This window comes from Vigna umbellata, chromosome 4 (assembly GCF_029865625.1).
Source record: "Vigna umbellata cultivar VRB3 chromosome 4, Vumbellata_1.0, whole genome shotgun sequence".
Taxonomy (NCBI): domain Eukaryota; kingdom Viridiplantae; phylum Streptophyta; class Magnoliopsida; order Fabales; family Fabaceae; genus Vigna; species Vigna umbellata.
In genome coordinates, this window is record NC_142168.1 from 8,006,413 (window position 1) to 8,026,522 (window position 20,110).

Below are 20,110 nucleotides of genomic sequence, written 5' to 3' on the forward strand. Positions count from 1 at the left end.
GATAAGTTGTAAATTATCAATATAACTGGCCAACAACTGTGATTGGTACTCAGATTACCAAATGGGTTCATTCCATCAGTGGCTAAACCAAGCCTAAGATTTCTACACTCTTTACCAAATTCGGGGAATTGTCGATCAATATTTTTCCATTGCTTTGAATCAGCTGGATGACGAAGCAGCCCGTCAATTTTTCTCTCATCTGCATGCCATCTAAGGTTTTTAGCATCTTTGGGATTCGCAAACAAACGCTTCAGTCTGGGCACTATTGGAAGGTACCAAACTACTTTCAAAGCAGATCCATTTTTTTCTATCTGACCATTATCTTCAGTATTGTTTTTTGACTTGTATCGTGATAAGCCACATTTTGGACACTTTGTCAAAAATTCAAACTCTTTCCTATACAAAATGCAGTCATTAGGACAAGCATGTATCCTTTTATACTCCATACCCATTGGACAAAGAATTTTCTTTGCATCATAATTACGAGTGGGCAGTGTATTTCCATCTGGCAACATTTCATTCAACAACGTCAACAGTTCTGTAAAACTCTTATCAGTCCATCCATTGCTCGCCTTCAAATTCATGAGCCTTAACACCGCTGACAAACGTGTGAACTTAGTTGAACCGACATACAAAGGTGTTTCTGCATCAGTCGACATCGTCTCATACACATGAGCTTTGGCAAAATTTTCTGCTCCAACATCGCGGATCATGTCCTCCAATTTGTCTTCATCCGGTCGATCTTCTTCCATGGTGGAATCAGTAACATTTACACTTTGAGAGTCAGTGGGAAAATCCATTTCTTCGCCGTGCCAGATCCATGTTGTATAGCATCTTAGAAAACCATCACATATAAGATGTTCTCTAATTTGAGTTGCGTTCAACTTTCTCCCATTCAAACAGTTCACACAAGGACATCTAAATTTCACTTCATTATCAGTTCTCCCCTCATTACGTTGCGCAAATTGTATAAATTCCTCTACCCCTCTCTCGTACTCAACACTAATGCGTGGTAAATTAATCCAATTTCGATCCATACGTAAATATTCTACAAAATTACAATCATACAATTATACAATATATTCAACATACAATCAATTCAATCATACAATCAAACAATTAATAAACTATAACAATTTCATGCACTATCAAAATTAAAGCAAAAATTATACCATAATACATTACCAAAACTATAGAAACTTCATACATTACCAAAACTATAGCATTATGCAAAAATTAATGAAAAAATCACGTTAAAAATGCAAATGGACATAAATACCTGGAAGAGGAACGGCGGCGGAGAGGGTGAAAAACGCAACACAACGGCGGCGGCGGCGGAGAGGGTGAAAAACGCAAGGAAATCACGATTTTGATCGGCTAAAACTCGTTTTTATCGTCAAAAACGAATAATGACCGAACAATTTTGAGTTTAAACGGTTAAAAATGCAAAATCTGAGATGAAGGGTGGTTCGGAGGAAGAAGAAACGCGAAAACAGAGAGAACGCGCGAGGAAGACGATGCACTGTTCCAAGTTTTGTTTTTTAACTCTGAACAGGGGAATCTACCGCGGTTCACTACTTAACCGCGGTATAAAAGGGTTATATGCCGCGGTTTAACCCCCAACCGCGGCATATACTAATTTAAAAAATTATCAGAAATGGCATTTTTGAAATTATTTTCAAACTATATGCCGCGGTTCAGCGGGCAACCGCGGCATATACCTCGAAATATTTCAAATAAATATTAAATTAATTTCATATAGGCGAATATGCCGCGGTTCCCTGGGGAACCGCGGCATATACCCCTGAAACGTGTTCAGCACAACTGTCTCCCCAACTGCCTTTCAGAGAATTTCAGAAGTTACAGGGGGTATATGCCGCGGTTCTCTGGGGAACCGCGGCATATACCCCCTGTAACTTCTGAAATTCTCTGACTAGCAGAGAAGTTAAGACGTTACAGGGGGTATATGCCGCGGTTCCCTGGGGAACCGCGGCATATACCCCCTGTAACTTTTCAAATTCACTGACCCAGTCAGCACCTGCAATAAATTGGCAGGGTATATGCCGCGGTTGTGCAGAGAACCGCGGCATATACTCTGTTATTTAATTTTTTATTCATACGTGGCGTCAAAGGCAAAGTTTGACTGGGGTATATGCCGCGGTTCTACTGGGAACCGCGGCATATATGTTCGTTTTATTTACAAAACTGCCACCGCGCACCATTATGCTGCGGTTTTCGTTGAACCGTGGCATAATGTGCGCTGTAAAAACCCGATTTTTTACTAGTGGTCCCTCTTTTGGGAGGGTTTGTTCAAAGTGGTCCTTCCTTTTTTTAAAAATTCACTTTAGTCCTACCTTTCGCAAAAACTGTTCAAGTTGGTCCTTTTTGGTAACGGCGTTAAGTTCACTAACGGTAGAACTGCCAGGTGTGCAATGTTTGATGACTTGGAACCTTTTATATGTGTTGGCAGTGTCACTTCATTATATGGGTTAAAAAAAATTAATTTCTCAACCAGAAACCCTAGGGAGAGTTTGCTTCCCACTGCCTCTCACTAATTTGCCGCTGCAACAGGCCTCCACCCAACCAGCCACCGCGAGTTGTGGCACAAGGCGTCGCCGGTGCTGACGTTCGTTGCCGATCGAGGTGAGAGTTCCCCTCTTCCGTCGCTCGTCGCGCGATCGCTGCCACAATCTCTGCCGGCCACCGCACCAAGGTGCCTCTTCCTTCTCCTCTTCGCGCGAGGTTCTCCCTGCGCCTCGTCTTAAGACGTTGATGCCAGAAAGGGTCGTCACTCCAATGCCGGCGATAAAACTCCTCTTCCTCTGTTATGCGAAGTCGAAGGTGAAATAAATCGTCATGGTTGCACCGCTTCTACTCGGAATTCACACCCGCCATCGGCAATCACCTTCTTGTTTGTACTGTATTGTGTTGGGCGTGAGTCTTGGGGCGTGAAAAATTGATTTTCTGATTGGTGTAGTGAATGTTTTCTGTTAAGCATTGGGTTGGGGAAAAAATGGGTTTATGTTTGGGTTGAACTTCTGGAGATGAAGGAGAGGGTGTTCAGAATTCTCAGGTTGTGATGGTAAGGCGTTTTGCTTCAGAAATTGATTTGTTGTTTGATTTTCTTTCGGCGGTGGTTGATTTGGGTGATGGTGGAAGATGAGGGATATGAGTTGTTTCAAAAGATAAACTTTAAACCTATCGGCATGGGATTTGTGATTTGGGTTTGTTCATTCTGGAAATGCATTTGATTCTGCTACCATTTTCTATAGTGTTTTCTGGGTGCAAGCAGAGGAGTATCGAAGCCTTGATGCTGGTGGAATATACACTATTTTTTTATTTTACCCTATTTACACGTCATTATTAATTATTTTTTAAAACAAATTATAATGCCACATGATCAAACATTGCACACCTGGCAGTTCTACCGTTAGTGAACTTAACGCCGTTACCAAAAAGGACCAACTTGAACAGTTTTTGCGAAAGGTAGGACTAAAGTGAATTTTTGAAAAAAGGAAGGATCACTTTGAACAAACCCTCCCAAAAGAGGGACCAAAATAGGTATTAAACCTTTCTAATATAATACAAATTCAACAAATAAAATAAAATAAGAATAAGAAGATCGGTACACACAAACATGAGATTCAACGAATGAAATCCGTCAAAACGATAAAAAAGAACTTTATAATATAATAAAACAATGAGAAACAGCGAGTAAAATCAGTAGATAAGAAGTCATAAAGATAAAAGAAAAAAATAGAAATAAAAATTATTATAAAAAAACAAAAATAACTAATCATTGTCTTTTTTTCTACACAAAATTATGATTAATTGAAAAAAAATAACTCATTAAATATCATTTTTAATATTAATCAAAATTAACATTATAATAATTTAATTAAATTTCATTTTCAAACGTAAAGTTATAATTAATTTAAGGGTTAAATATGTTTTTAGTCCCTGAACTATCAAGCGTTTTTATTTTTCGTCCCTATTTCAAACTTTGCACGATTAGATCCATGTCCTTAAGGAAACCATTATTTTTGGTCCTCCAATACAAACGGCGTTAAAATTCGGGTGATGTGGCTAACGTATAGGCACGTGGGATGACATGTATTGTTTGTAACATTTGCCACGTGTGTTTACATTTTAAATTGAAATTGATTAGTGATTAAATGAGCTGACGGAGATAAGGGCTTATATACTTACTAAGGGACTGGATCTTCTTAAGTGAATCAAAGACGAGGGTTGATAAGCACATAATTTCAGCTGGGAAGAAGGTTTCGGTGAACCGCAAAAGGTTGGATTTCATCTTCTTCAACATTGGTGTAAATGGTCACGTAAGTTGATTTTCGTCTTTCGTTTCGTCTGAATGGATGGATTTGGGATATAGGGTTTTTGTTGGGAGTAGTCGAAGTTGATTTACTTTGGAAATTACTGTATCAGGGAAATGGAAGCTGACAGAGGAGGAAATGGTTGCACGCGAAGGAGTATTGGTTCTGGAATGTCCCAAACATGTGGATCCTCCTCTGACTTAGCTGCAAGAAATTGTGGTTGTGGGGAAAGATTGTTGCTGTTGAAGGCAACTACATTGAAGAACAAAGGGAGACTGTTTTATAGATGTAGAAATTGGGCAGTAAGTGAGATAATGTTTTACTTATTGTGATGAAGTTTGTATTCGTGATTTGTAATTTCTTTTGCAGAGTAATTCAAGTTGTAACTACTTTGAATGGGTTGATGAAGGAGACTCGAAAATTGAAGGAAGCTTACAAAGGAGGAGTGAAGAAGTTGAAGTCTGTATTGAAAATGTTGTGTTGGATCTAAGGAAGAAGAAGGACAAGTTGAAGAGGAAATTAGAGCAAGAGAGAAAAAAGTTCAAAATGATGTTGGTCTTGTTTGTATTGTCATTATGGGCATTAACAGTGATGTTTTGTTTTATGTTTGTGCTGAAGATAAATTGTAATTAGATTGGTAATGTTGTGTTGTGGATGTACTTTCAAGTTTTAAATTGAATAAAATGTGGACATCATACGTGATTACGTTGTGTTATGTGCATTTCTGTTATGTGATTATAGTTGTTATTTTAAATCAAAGAGTTTTATAGCATAGTTTATAAAAATCAGTTACACTCAAAATGTCAACTAGTAAAAGCATTATACTGGTATGCGTAATTGAACCAGTAAAAGCATTATAAAAATGAAGTCTTGTACCAGTAAAAGCATTATAAAAATGAAGTTGCCAAGACATGTGAATGAAGTCTTGAACCAGTAAAAGCATTATAAAGAATGACCAAGTATCATTGGATGTGGATGGTTTATATAAAAATGTGACAAAAATACTTATAACATCAGAAAGCACAATGTGACAGCAGAAAGCACCAGTGTTGAACCTGATAAGGTTTTTGACTTATAACATCAATCTTGCAAGATTATTATGAGATGCCAACACCCTACTGCTTTGAAAAAAACTAATCCAACAAGTAATTTAAAGCACAATGACTGAAATGGACAGGGGACAATGAAGAGTAAAATGTCATCCAAGTTAAGGCATTGCATTCAACAAAACAACACAAGAAATTACAGAAGTGGTCCCCGAGCAGTTTAATTAACACAAGAAGTGGTCCCCTAGTACTTTAATTAACATTGGATGTGGTACACTATATGACAAACAAGTTGTCCAAAAAATACTGTGCCCATTACAAATGGTCTCCCGAAGTGGGTCCCAATCAGTACATTATAGCATTAAAAAAAGTCTGTGGATGTCAATTGCAACTGGCTTGAGACCCTAGAAATTGTGCAGCCAATCTTGAGGATGTTCTTCTTCCCCCTTGACGCATATGTGCAGCCCCTCTAAGTTGTGATGTTCTCTGACCTTGTGAGGTTGGTGCAGATGGTTCAGCAGCCGTTGCAGTTCTTCTTGCAGATCCTCCCCTTGCAGTTGATGCAGATCCTCCCCTTGCAGTTGATGTAGATCCTCCCCTTGCAGTTGATAAAGATCCTCCCCTTCCACCTGATGCACTTCTTGTTGCAGATTTTGTCCTTCCAATTGTTGCAGATCCTCCCATTGCAGATGTGCCTCTTGTGTCCTGTGAAAGGCTTAAGGTAGTTAGATTTGACATAAATATAAATAAATGAACTTGTAAATGACATGTTCAGGAGGAAATACCTTGCTTTTCTGCCCCTTTTTACAACTTCTTACATTGTGTCCATATGCATTACAACTTCTACACTTCATACCAATATTTTTCTTGGACAACTTTGAATGGCTGACATATTCATCAGCTTCTCTTCTTCTTAACTTTTTAGGCCTTCCAGGAGGTGTTTTATAAGTGGGTGGTAGTAGTGGGGCAGTGTCGGATGTAGGCCAAAGTTGTTGTCCATTGATTGGAATTATTTCAGGTGCATAACAAGTGTTATAAGCATGTTTCTTGTAATATGGATGAACATAATCTTCTGGGTTTTCTAATTTATAATGTATGGCAGCAACAGCATGTCTACAAGGTATTCCAACCAAATCCCAAAAGTAACAACTACAACTATGATTACTTAGATCAACTACAAACTTGTCCATTGTAAAGCCATGAGTGACCTCAAATTTAGCACCCCCTGCCCAAACTGGAAGCCAATTCCCACTCTTTTCAACTTCCTTATCAAGTCTTTTTCTCGGTTTAGGCATAACATCACCAGGATAGTTGATCACTTTTTCTCTAAGTGTTGCAAACCTACTCATAATATATGACCTAATCCATTCCATCATAGTAATTATAGGTTTGTCTCTTGCCAGCAAAATAGTACTATTAAATGACTCAGACAAATTATTGATCAACACATCACATCTAGGATAAGCACTAAATGCATGTTTACACCAAGATTTAGTTGGAATTGTCATTAACCAATTATAAGCATCACAATTCACAGTCTTCAACTCACCCATTTTTTTTTCCCAGTCTTGAAAGTATGTTGCCTTGGCAGCCCCCATCATAAGGTCTCTAATGAGTAGACCTCCACCAAATTTCTTCTTATAGTTGTTGTACAAATGCCTTAAACACAGCCTGTGCTCCACCCCATTCAAAATCTCATCAAATACTGCCATTAATCCCTGCCAACAAATGCCAACAGCCTTTACTAAAGTAACTTAACAATTTGAATAAAAGAGGGAATAAAAAACATATTGATGTATAAAGTAACTTACCTTTTGCTGATCCGAAATAAAGATCCACCGTTGACAATCTATTCCCCCAATATCACCCAGCAGCAGGCTCAAAAACCATCTCCATGTCTCTTTGCATTCATTTTCAACCACAGCAAAAGCTAGGGGGAAATATTGGTCATTAGGGTCTCTTGCCACTGCCACTAACAACTGACCTCCATATGTTGTCTTCAAATGACAACCATCTACCCCAATGAATGGCCTGCAACTACCTAAGAACCCCTCTTTACAACCCTCTAGACACATGTAAAATGCCCCAAACCGTGGTGGCAAAGTGGGTTGGGGTTGATTGACCTTAATCTTGAATGTTCCAGCCTTTACCCTTAGCAACTCAGCCACATAATCATACAAACGTCCATACTGTCGTTCTCCATCACCCACTAAAGAATCCATAGCAATTTCCTTTGCTCTTCCTGCTTTCCAAGGAGTAATTCCAACACTAAAGGACTTTTTGATTTCATCTATGATTTGGTTCACTGTCATGCCTCCCACATTGACAAATCTGTCTACCAATACTTGTGCAATCCATTGCACACTTGCACTTTTGTTACTAAAAACCCTTCCACACTTGTGACGTCCAACGAGAGTTTTCACTCTAAAAGTTTCCCTTCCTCCTACCTTGCTAGCCATAATTACAAAACCACATCCCTTTTTACAAACTGCCCTCACTCTCTTCAAATCATTCTTAACAAACTTCACTTCTTTGCCATTTAATACGCTATGCTCCTGTAGGGCACTTTTAAAATCTTTCAATGACTTAAACTCCATCCCCAATGTAAATTTGAAACTCTTAGTCATTTCATCTGCTCTGTACTTTGGAAACTTCCTCCTATTATCACTAATAGCCTCATCACTATCCACATTTGAAGACAATTCATCAGTATTGTAATCTTCATTTATCTCATGCTCATGGTGTCCAACATCTTCGTTAACCACAAATGACCCCTCACCACCACCCTTTCTTCTCCTCACACTTTTCTTCCTCTTTTTCATTGTACTCCACCTCTCTAAAACAGGATTAATATTTCTTCTTTCTTCCTCCACCCTCTGATCCTCCATCCCAAACCCATCATCATCATTTTCCATTCTGTTCTCTTCACTATCATCCACATTTTCCACCACTTCTTCCTCAACCACATTGCCCTCTTCCTCACCCCTCTATACATATTCGTCCTCAACATTCCCCTCTTCTTCTTCGTAATCCATTAGGACATCTTCTACTTCCACATTCCCCTCCACCTCACCAACATAACCATCTTCTTTATCAACTGTATCATCTTCTTCAGCCACATAAGCATGTGCTTCACCAACATAACCATCTTCTTTATCCACTGCATCATCTTCTTCAGCCACATAAGCATGTGGTTCACCAACATAACCAACTTCTTTATCCACTGCATGATCTTCTTCATCCACATAAGCATGTGCTTCACCAACATAACCAACTTCTTCATCCACAATAGCATCTTCTTCAACAACATATGCATGTATATCTTCCACCTCTTCTTCCATATTTACCTCTTCCTCCGTCTCCTGTACTGCCTCTTCACCAAAACACAAAAACTTAACTTCATCTGGCTGACTAGGTTGTACATGTTGGACATAGATTTCAACCTCATCATTATTTGCCTCTGCATAGTTAGCCAAGAACAGTGCTTCCCTGTCATCACTGAGTAATCTCAGGTTGTTCATCGCCTTTTGTTTTGCCCCCTTCCACCATAACTTGAACTCTGCATCATACTTGAATTCTTTAACATATCCCACTGCTTCAAAGTAAGACCACCTGTCCGGATCAATTCCTTTTATAACATGTATTTCTCCTCCCACATATTCTATTCCCTTATTCTTCACGAACTTCCCCATGTGATGCAGAGAAAAATCAAAAACCATTGCTAATCCTACATTATAAAATGCAAATTTTACTCACACAACGCACAACAAGCAATGGAGTGACAGTAAACATAAACGAAAATAACAAAATTACCTTCTCCGAATCGCCTTCCTGACACACACAATGCAAACGAACACTGGAGCAACAAAGTTATCAACCCTAATTGCGACTCACGTTCAAGATAAAACAAAGTTATCAACCCTCATCTTTGATTCACTTAAGAAGATCCAATCCCTTAGTAAGTATATAAGCCCTTATCTCCGTCAGCTCATTTAATCACTAATCAATTTCAATTTAAAATGTAAACACACGTGGCAAATGTTACAAACGATACATGTCATCCCACGTGCCTATACGTTAGCCACATCACCCGAATTTTAACGCCGTTTGTATTGGAGGACCAAAAATAATGGTTTCCTTAAGGACAGGGATCTAATCGTGCAAAGTTTGAAATAGGGACGAAAAATAAAAACGCTTGATAGTTCAGGGACTAAAAACATATTTAACCCTTAATTTAATATAGATATATGAATACTAAAAAAAGATAGTTTTTTCTCAAAGCATAATTTTATAATTAATTTACTAAAAAAATATTAGTACTAAGAAATTTTTTTGAGACATTATTTCTTTAAAACTTAAAACGAGTATTTTACCTCTTTTGTCATTGAAGTGCATTATATCTTAAAATCATAAGACTTTAATTATTTAATTAATAAGTATTTTGCTTTAGTCTTTCCTTTTAAATTTAAGCTTTAACTCCTAGATATTTCATCATTTTTCCTTTGATGAAAGTTACATAGTGAACTTGTTTTTTTTTAACCGATCACTAGTAAAAAAAAAACAGCTTTTAAATGCGTCTAATATGCTTTGGTTTTCAAAAAATCGAAGCATATTAAAACGCGATGACATTTTTGTAATTGAAGCGAACTTCTACATCTCAGTTAAGTAAGAACATAAGTCTATGCATTCTACTGTCTCGGTTATTTACGAAACCGAAGTATAAAACCCTCTAAGACAAAGTCCTACTGCTTCGGTCTTCTTCAAACCGATGTCATTGGTCATTTATGTTCGGTTTGCCTTCTAACCGAGGCATGTAGGTTATTTCTCGACATTTTCCTCCCACATCTTCAAAACGAGGTTTCTCTTCGTGCAAACCCTATTCTTCACCTCTGTTCGGGTTCTTCATCTCTCATCCAATATCTTTCCATTTTGGTCGTTTGAACCATTGAATATCTCTATCCCACCGATTAAATGTCTTCCTTCACTGATTAGTTACTTCCTTCTTCATTTTCCACCGATTGAAACTTCCTTCATCGATTATTTTCCCCTTTTCATCTTCCATGGCCACTTTCACGAAGCTTCGCTATCATGGATGGTGACCTATCTACCGTCATCGCCAAGCTCAAAGGATGGCAGCGCAACGACAAAGGTGCGACCCATGGGGGTCTCGTGTTCGGGCAACAACGGCGACTGTGACGACGAAATACTTCAGAGCTTGCGACATTGGTGGCGTGTTTGCTGTTTTCGTCTCGCGGCAGAGGAGGTTAGAGATCTGTTCTTGGTAGTGACAACCTTTCTCAATGGAACAACTCGCGAAGGTGCTTCGTGGATTTGCGTGTGGTGTTTGTTGCCGCCAAAGGATGGCAGATCTGGTTCGCGTAGGCGAATGTCGTTTAGTTCTGGGGGTTTGTCGTTTTGGGGCTTGAGGTCTTGGTGGAAAAGGTTGGAGAGGGTGCTGCAGACGCGGACGTCGTAAGATTTGTGTTGGGGTTCGAAGGAGCTAGAGAAAGGTTCATTTTTGGAGGCGGAAAAGGACTTTGTGCGACATATCTCCAGGAGGGCAGGTGGGCGAAAGAAGGCTTTAAGGGCGGCAGCGACAGTGGATGAAGGTTTGCGAGCAGTGGCAAGGTTGTTGTTGTTGGGGTCGAGGAGGGCGAGGCGTTCGTAGAGGCATGAGGGACAGAAGTTGATGAAGGCTTCGTCAAGGTGGCGGGGGTAGGAGGTGGAGGGACGATGGGCCTACGGCGGTTGGGGTGGCGGGGACACTCTTATTTTCTATTTTTCTAGAGCTCTTTCTTCTTGATGTTTGTTTGTCTTTTATGTGGGCTAGAGATCTTAAAGAAGTTGAATTGTTGACATCAATTGTTCTTAAATTATGTTAGCTCCTACTTGATTTTCTATTGTTGTGTCATCAAATGTTTGTTAATGCTATGGTATCAGGTGCTGGTTTTGCTGGAGGAAGGATAAGCCTTGGAAGCCTAGAAGTTTTGAAAATAAGGAATTTTGAGAGGGTTTGGAGGAGCAAAAACTCACATGGTAAATATCAAGCTTTTGTATTTTACAAACCTTTGGAGATTCCAGATGATTTTTTCTGCCTTGGTCACTATTGTCAGTCCAACGACCCGCCATTGAGAGGACATGTTCTTGTGGCTCGTGAAACATCTTTTGAACCCGAAGCAGAATCTCCAGCTCTTAAAAAACCAATTAACTACTCTTTGATATGGAGTGTTGATTCACCACATGATGGAAATGCTTATTTTTGGTTGCCAAATCCTCATTGGGATACAAAGCAATGAGCATAATGGTTACTAACAAACCAGATGAACCTGAAGTTTAAAAAGTTAGATGCGTATGAGCCGATCTGATAGAAACTTGTGAGACATGTGATCTATTACTATCTATGAACTCAAAGTTTTAAAAAACATCATTCAAGGTTTGGAACACGAGGCCATGTGAAAGATGGATGTGGAGTAGAGGTGTATTAGTTGGTACATTCTTTTGTAGCACCTATTCTGACAACAAACAAGTGAAAGATATTGTTTGCTTGAAGAATCTTGACTCCACCTATTATGACAATAAACCCCTTTATTGATGAAAGGTTGACGAAAAAAAAACCCTTCTACTGCCTCGGTTCACTAGCAACCGAGGCAAAAACTCTAGCGAAAAAAAAGTAAAAATAAAGGAACATCCTTTACTAGCTTGATTGCATTTGAACCGAGACAAAAACATATATATTTTTGTCTCGGTTCAAAACTGAGACAAAAAGTGGTAGTCTTTTTGTCTCGCTTGTATATACCTCGGTTGTGAAACCGTTACGGATAAACGAAAATAATCGCTGTCATTTTCCTTTGCTGCACTAGTAAATTGAACAAAACTATTTTTGGAACCATGTCAAAAATTTGATTCACAAGGAAATAAAATCTGATACTAAGTTTACTAATAATCATGATGGAGGGTCAAGTGGTCGAGAGATTAAAATGAAAAAATGAAAAGAAAACAATATAACTTCTTCACATACATAACATTATGAAAGAAAGACACCTTAACATAGAAAAAAATACATAACATTTACTTAAATATCTTTGTTTTTGTTGAATTTTCGAGAGCTTTAATGCAGGAGAAAACTATTGAGAGAGAAAAAAAATCAATTCTAGGATAATCGATTTTGTCCGGTTTAAATGTCGAGAATCGTTTTTGGTAATTTGGGAATCGATTCTCTCCGTGTATAGGAATCAATTTTGCTTCTATAAATATGGGAATAGATTCCGTTCCGATTTTTGGTAGTATGGGATTCAATATTTATTTATTGATTTTAAAAGCATCATTTCACCCAAAGTAGCTTTTAGATTCGTGACACCAATTTTACCAACGGAGAGTGTTTACATTTTATATATCAAATAGTTAAACTTTACCGAGTAAGGCAACGTAAGGCAACGTGATATTGTGACATCCCAAAATATATAGCAATGTATATATGTAGAATGCATCAATTATAATAATAGAAAGCAGTTAAGAGTACACAATAGATAGGATTAAGGAGTACAGTTATCCAAGTCTGGCTGGGAAGTTTTAAAACTTAAGTACAAGTTCATAATTCTCCAAAATACATGATTGAATAAAGGTTCAATGGGACCTAAAGAGTATTTCCAAAATACAGATCATGATAAAATGAAGGCTAGAAGTCTTTCAAAATAAAGAGCTATTTAAATTAAGAGCTAGTAGAAATCCTAAGCACTAGGGGCTGGGTCTTCCTCAACTTCCAAAGCTTGCTCCAAAGGTACATCATCACCTACTGCTCACATCCAAAGGATTGGATGATCATCGCAAGGGGGAAAGCAAACACATGCAACACATACAAATGCAAGGGTGAGCTAGGTCTCAAACAATCATACAATTCATTTTCAATCAATCTAGTATTTCCCAGAATATCCATACACACATAAACACCTTAGTCATCATAAACGTAAGCATTTATTTCATAAAACTCATCAAGACAAGCATCCTATCATGTTAAGACTCTAGACACGTCCGGACTTGGAATGAATGTAGAGCTGGGGCAGGTTGTGCACTTGTGGTGGCCCCTACTGCTTTGCAAAGCCATTGCCGAGGGGTTTCACCCGACCACACACAAGGCTAGTCCGTTACCGCGGAATAGACCTCCAGTGATAGCGTCTATCCTAAGACCTCCCACTACTCTCACCACACACGTCAATCCTCTCTAAGTGAGAATGAGAGACTGTTAGAGTGTTAGGGATAACCCTCATATGAAAGCCTCTTACATTCATTCAATACACTAAATGATCTCACCTAGAGATCTTACTTTCATATTCAATCCGACCACTTTAAATCATAGGATATACCTCTTGAATCAATAATTCCTCACAAAGTTTCACACCAATCAAGACTTTTGATCATTTCATAATTCCTTTGAACCAAAATCAAACCAAAATATACACGCTAAAGTTGCCACCAAGTAATATAGTTCTACAATCCCAAAATAAATAATAGTTCATCATTTCTCTATGAATGCCTAAGACTACATTACAACCATTTATACTTCTATCATTAATCAGCAAGGATGACCCTAATACAATCATATGTCTAATAGCTTCTTCCTTTCAATATTTAAAGTTAATAAAATTAACAAAAAGTGAAACTATCTACATGCTCACACTAAAATATTTAAAGTCATACGTCAATAAAATTAAAAGGCCTCTGGAATGTAATTTCTAATACACCAAAAATATATTTTCTTAAACCATCATGGCTTAAATAAAATATGTTAATTAAATTTTTATGATTTAAGTTTACGTAAACAAAGAAGACTAACGTATTAAAGTAACTAAATTTGATATTTAACAAATTATTATTAAAAACAAATACCCTCACGACCCTCCCATATCCTTCTTTTTATAACTTATCCAATTCTTTAAAACCACCAATTTATACTTACGAGAATGCTACAGAGATCTCATTTCCAATCATTTATAAACAAAAATATAAGGTTGTCTACCACTAGCTTCTTATTTCCGTACCTAGTGAAAATTTCCTGTAGCATCTAACTACAATCCTCACTATTTTACTCTAAATTCTATACCACTTAACTTTATCTCTATCTCTGCCTTTTCTAAAAGTAATAAACCATATTCATGCTTATGCAACTATTCAAAAATTCTGAAATAAATCTCTTAGTCAATACATCTTCTATAGGCAAATAAACTAGATGAAAACCACACATTACTTATTACATCCAGGTTCAACCAGTATTTATTTTTAAAGAGAAACAACATCTTCAAAAGTGAAAATACAGTACCAAGACTGCTGCAATCAGAATATTCAAGCTTAAACTAATTGCTTTTTAGTAAGATTCAACAACATTTTCTGGTGCAGAAATTTTAAGACAGCAGCATTTTTTTTTTCTGCAGAATTTTAATTTAACACAGCAAGAAGTTTGCAGAATTTATAACAGCTAACAACATGCCTTTTCGACAGCAATCAAAAATGATCTAGGTGCAATACAACATCCAAACAACAAGGTTTTCTTGTGCAGAAACAATAATTAAAATAATGTGGAAGAAAGAAATAATTAAACATATGCATTCTTTCACAATTTCTACAAAATCCATCTCATGCATACAAGGATTTCACAAGACATAAATAAAAAGAAAAACTCAGCTCCCCTTACCTTAAATTTCCAGCATTTAAACTCAAGAGGAAATCCAAAGGCACTCTAGAAAAATTGACAGCACCTATATTTCACCAAATGGTGATAGAAATTAGTCTCTAAAATAAGTTTAGGGTTAAGATTTTGGGGAAAAATCACAAGTGAACTACATGCAGCAAAATTTGCTACATGATCACAGTTCAAAAAGGGGAAAGTTACTTACCCTACGAAATCGCAAATGCAATCGGTGAAAATTGGAGCCCTTGATGCAAAGATCGCCTAGACGTCTACGGAATGGGAATCCAGTGACTCAATGGAGGGGAAATCTAGAGAGAAGAATGGGTTTTGGAGAGGACAATGTTAGAGAGATGTTTGAAGGAGAGAAAATGAAATGTAAGTTTATGAAAATGTCTTCAGAAACTGTATTTAAGTTTTATTTATTTATTATTATTTATTTTTAAGGTTATTACAGATATACTGATAATTATTCACAAAAAGATAAGTGATTAAATAATAATAATAATAATAATAATGATAATAATAATAATAATAATAATAATAATAATAATAATAATAATAATAATAATAATACAACTGAAATTTATTCCTATAAATCTCTTTTAATTTTCATTTTATTTTTCTAATTTTAATGTTTTTCATTTTAAATAATAACTCCATTTTATTGTAACTTAATTTTTATTATTTATATTTAAATTTATATCAACAGATTTAATAAATATTGATAGTTCTCAAATAAAATATTAAGAAAAAAATCTTTTATAATGAACTATTAATTAATTCTAGGTATCTCTAACAATAAATCAATAATTTAAAATATTTTTGTTGCATATTCTAGATAAACACCAGTTTTTGTATATATTTATATAAAAACGTAGGATGATCTATTTTAGAAGTTAGAAGTCATCTCACAATTTTGACTTTTAAGTATTTCAATTAATTAATAAATCGAATATTACAAAAAAAACCTTTTTTATTAATAAAAAATAGATAAAGAAACTTTTATATATATATATATATATATATATATATATATATATATAAGTAAATATAGCTAAAAAATACATCTATTCTTTAATTATTTAATAAAAATGTATCTGCATATGTTTAAATTAAGAAATAAAATATATTATGTATAAAAAAACACAAATTTCTATGAATATTCATTTAAAATAATTTTATCTATTGAAATATTTTTTTAAGTTTATCATAACCATTGTATCGTGTGTATATATATATATATATATAAACTTTTATCTCAAATTCATTCAAATTATATTATATATATATTTTTAATTCAAACAATTCTAATTTCACCAACTTTTCGTCTAAAATTTATTTCTCAACAAATATTATCCTGAAAGATTATTAGACATCAAGAAATGGGTCATGTTCATCTCTTTTATATATGTACCAAAAAAATGAATGTCTTTATGATGTAATGAAAATATTTTAAAAATAGCGTAAAATAAGAAATACAAAATAGGAAGTTTCCGAGTTTGGAGCGAAAAGATTGAACATGAATAGTCTAAGTCAGTGATTTGACAAGACAAGTTTAATTTTTGTTTAATAAAATATTGAAAGTAGCTGACTAAGCACTCATACTCACACTTCACCGTTGGCGCTGACTCACTCTGACTAGGATTTCAAGTTCCTTATTTTATTAATTAGTATTTGATTTTTTTTTTAAATTGGATATGAAAACGAAAATAAATATGTTTATGATGGTTTATTTTTGTACTCATATTTTTTTTTAATTATTAAGACACTTTTGGTCTGATGGTTTTATTTTTTCATTTAAAAAAAATAACTACATAACTTTTTATTTTTTCTATTGATGAATTCAAAATTTATTTAGATTTTTAAAATATGTTTTTCCTGTCACAAATTCTATTATACGGTTTTTTCTTTTTCTTTTTGTTTTTATAATAGTATTTTATATTTTAAGAAATATAAATGTTAATTTTATTAAATTAAATATTTTTAAAGATATAGTTAAGATATATTGTTTCTATTTTTTTAATATTTTTTATTTTTATATTATGTTAAGACCTAATTTAAGTTTTGAGACTTTAATTTAATTAAAATATTTCAATTGAGTTTTTATTAAATTTTTGTAGACTATTAAACAATAAAAAAGTGTATATTTATCAATTGAGTGTTTAATTTTCATGTAAATTGACTGACGTGGTTGTTGTCTTATCCAATTATCTTGCTTAGTTGTTACATATAATTTTGTCTTAATATTACACGATATAGTTTTTATGCTAAACATAATAGGTCTTTTTATTGTTCAATGAAGGTGAACAAAAATAAAAAAGAAAGCAAAATCAAACTTAAATGCATTGTTGGGAGATTACAAAACAAAGGTGGAATTAGAGTCGTGCATGAGAAACATTTAATAACAAGGTTCGAAAATTTGTTATGACTTACTTGAATTTTAGTTTCTTTGTTGTTTTAGTTATATACATTTATTATGAATTTTCTACCAAGACTATACTTAAAAATTAAAAACTATTAAATTATGAATATTACTTAATTACAAAATTAACTTATAGAATTTATTATTTATACTAATTGAATAAAAAAATAGGTTATTCCCTTGTATATGTAACTAAAGGAAAAAATTATAAAATAGATAATTTTTATTGAATTTTTCTGTAGGCTCACAAGCCAAATATTATTAAGGATAGGTTAGATAAACTAGCATGTATTTTTTATGTAGGGCAGACCAAATCCATTATTTGCGAGAAATGAGGAATGGGCTTAAACAGGCAGGGCAACCCGTATTGTCATCCTTAACATATTCATACTTGGCCTAGTGATCTCGGTCACACCTAGTTTAAACTCTAACTAGTCCTACATATGCTCATTAGGCTAAATCGGGGCCTACGACGTCAAGATTCAACTATACCCAGGCTTGACTTTGCACAACATGGCTCAAATTGACCTAACTTTTCCTATGTGTGGGATGACCTCACTTGACCTTAGTCTAGATTGACTTAGCTCAATCTCATCCAAGATTAACTCAGTTCAACAATGGCATGTAGGCTTAGTCCATTTCGACATGGGCTTAGACTGACTTTGCTCAACTAGGGTTTCAGATGATTCAATTCAACCTTAGTTTAGCCAATTCTTCTCTTGTTTAAGCTTGGATCAACTTGACCTGATCTGAGCACATGATGGTGTTGCTCCACTTAGTATCTAGTTAACTTGTCTCAAATTAGCCCTAATTGACTCAGTTGGTCCTTAACTCAAGTTGATAAATCTCTACCTTTATCAAAGTTAACTTGACTCAAGTCAAGTTTGACTTAACCTGGTTTTGTGTCTTAATTCTATTAACCCAACTTAACTTGACTTTGGCAATGAGTGTCTTGGCCTGACTTAGGGAAAATTCGACTTGATCTCAATAGGTTAGGACCTAAGCTGATATTGGAGGGTTACTCCCTACACCACCTCACATTGCTCCCTGCACCACCACATACCAAAAATACCCTTCTTCAACGAATGTCAACATCTGTTAAAGGATTTTTTGAAAACTTCGACGAATGTCCATATCTGTTGAAGGCTTGAAAAATCCTTTAACGGATGTCGACAATCGTTGAAGAATATTTCAAGCATTAAACGGATGTTGACATCCGATGAAGATAAAATCTGCATACTGTTGGTAATTTTATGCACTCCACTAGTTTAAGAAATGGTGAGCTGAACTACGAGAATAAGAAAATAAAATTTCACTAAGTTGTCAGATGTTCTTTAATTGTTGCTACACCAACAATTATAATATTATTAATGCAACACAAAATAAAAAAATAAAATTTTATAACTATCAACTTGTATTATATTATTAATGCTACACCAGAAAATAAAATTATTATATTATTATATTACTAATGTTACACCAGCAATTTCTTCAAGTATTATATCTATCAACTTGTATCTTAAACTATTGCATTACTAAGCTGGAAGTCATGCTAATAACCAACGGTACCTTATTACTGAGTTGGAAGTCATGCTAATAACCAACGATACCTTTATATGAAAAGAGAATATAAGGAGAGTGTGAAGTTGTTACAACGGATGTCGACGTTGAAGTTGAACTGGTTTATTTTATTACAACGGATGTCGACATTCATAGAAGGCTTGAAAAATTCTTCAATGAAAGTCGATATCCATTGAAGGATTTTTCGAAAACTTCAACAGATGTCGGCATCCATTTAAGACTTGAAAAATCCTTCAACGGATGTTGACATCCGCTGAAGAAATTTTCCGTTAACGGATGTCGACATCTGTTGAAGAAAAGAAGTGGGGGTGTAGGATTTTTTAAAATATAAAGGACAGTTTTGGAATTTTTTAAAAATGTGGTGGTACAGGGAGCAATGTGGGGAGGTGTAGGTTGTAACCCTCTTGATCTTAACAAGACTATGATAATTTGGTTTTAGCCCAACTTGAAAAAATGTGGGCCAACCTCAAATGAAATAAACTTAGAGTCGGTCTAACTTAATTGAATGTTAGCTCATTCTAACTCAATAAGACTTGAGCCTAGGATGACTTGTCTCAAACTGGACCTAAATCAACTTGACTTAATTTGGACTTGGGTTGATGCAACTCGACTTAGCTATAAACTGACTTAATTAAAGTGAGCTCAAATTGACTTTACTTGACTTTAACCTAGGTTTACTTAACATAACCTTGCATGAACACAATATAATTACCTTTCTTATACATGGTTGGATCTTGTTTCAGGTACGGTGTTGAGGTCCCACACAAGACACTCCAAGTTGTCCTGAAGACCGAATGAGCTCTTTACTGGTCCTCCATAATCCAAGTTACGTTGTGTGCTCTCTTCACTAGTGTAGAATTAGGCTTTAACGTCACCCCGTAGACGTCAGACCAAAAAATAACCAACGTAAATTATTGACCGATGGCATTTTGGAAAATAAGTGGGAATATAGACGTCTGTTAGGCGGGGGCCCATCGTCTATAATGTTATAGACGTCGGGCCCCCCTTTAACAGATGTGTATATGCCCATCGTCTATAATGTCAT

The 20,110-nt window shown here is 35.4% G+C and overlaps 2 protein-coding genes, 1 long non-coding RNA gene and 1 pseudogene across 3 annotated transcripts; 1 reads left to right on the forward strand and 3 right to left on the reverse strand.

Annotated features, from left to right (window-relative positions):
- The first annotated feature begins 4,279 nt into the window (after positions 1 to 4,279).
- On the forward strand, positions 4,280 to 4,967 carry LOC148199166 (uncharacterized). Its single transcript, XM_088112017.1, has 2 exons — positions 4,280 to 4,636; positions 4,704 to 4,967. The coding sequence occupies exons 1-2, from the start codon at positions 4,451 to 4,453 to the stop codon at positions 4,965 to 4,967; spliced, it is 450 nt and encodes a 149-aa protein (XP_087968143.1). The 5' UTR covers positions 4,280 to 4,450.
- A 794-nt stretch (positions 4,968 to 5,761) lies between these two features.
- LOC148199167 (uncharacterized) lies at positions 5,762 to 7,092 on the reverse strand. The gene is made up of 2 exons (XM_088112264.1): positions 6,166 to 7,092; positions 5,762 to 6,085 (listed from the first exon to the last, which is right to left on the reverse strand). Exons 1-2 carry the CDS (start codon positions 7,090 to 7,092, stop codon positions 5,762 to 5,764), a joined length of 1,251 nt encoding a protein of 416 aa, XP_087968390.1.
- A 32-nt stretch (positions 7,093 to 7,124) lies between these two features.
- LOC148199168 (uncharacterized) lies at positions 7,125 to 10,540 on the reverse strand (annotated as a pseudogene).
- Positions 10,541 to 12,855: 2,315 nt separating this feature from the next.
- LOC148199169 (uncharacterized) lies at positions 12,856 to 15,429 on the reverse strand. Its single transcript, XR_015786369.1, has 3 exons — positions 15,268 to 15,429; positions 15,066 to 15,129; positions 12,856 to 13,172 (listed from the first exon to the last, which is right to left on the reverse strand). It is a non-coding gene; the product is annotated as an uncharacterized LOC148199169 (long non-coding RNA).
- Between the last annotated feature and the right edge of the window lie 4,681 nt (positions 15,430 to 20,110).

Bases quoted from the DNA above. Each gene is read 5' to 3' on its own strand.
- LOC148199166 (XM_088112017.1), top strand. From the start codon at position 4,451: ATGGAAGCTGACAGAGGAGGAAATGGTTGCACGCGAAGGAGTATTGGT. The intron at 4,637-4,703 runs GTAAGTGAGATA...TTTCTTTTGCAG, and splicing joins ATAGATGTAGAAATTGGGCA to AGTAATTCAAGTTGTAACTA.
- LOC148199167 (XM_088112264.1), bottom strand. From the start codon at position 7,092: ATGGCAGTATTTGATGAGATTTTGAATGGGGTGGAGCACAGGCTGTGT. The intron at 6,086-6,165 runs GTATTTCCTCCT...AGCCTTTCACAG, and splicing joins AAAAGGGGCAGAAAAGCAAG to GACACAAGAGGCACATCTGC.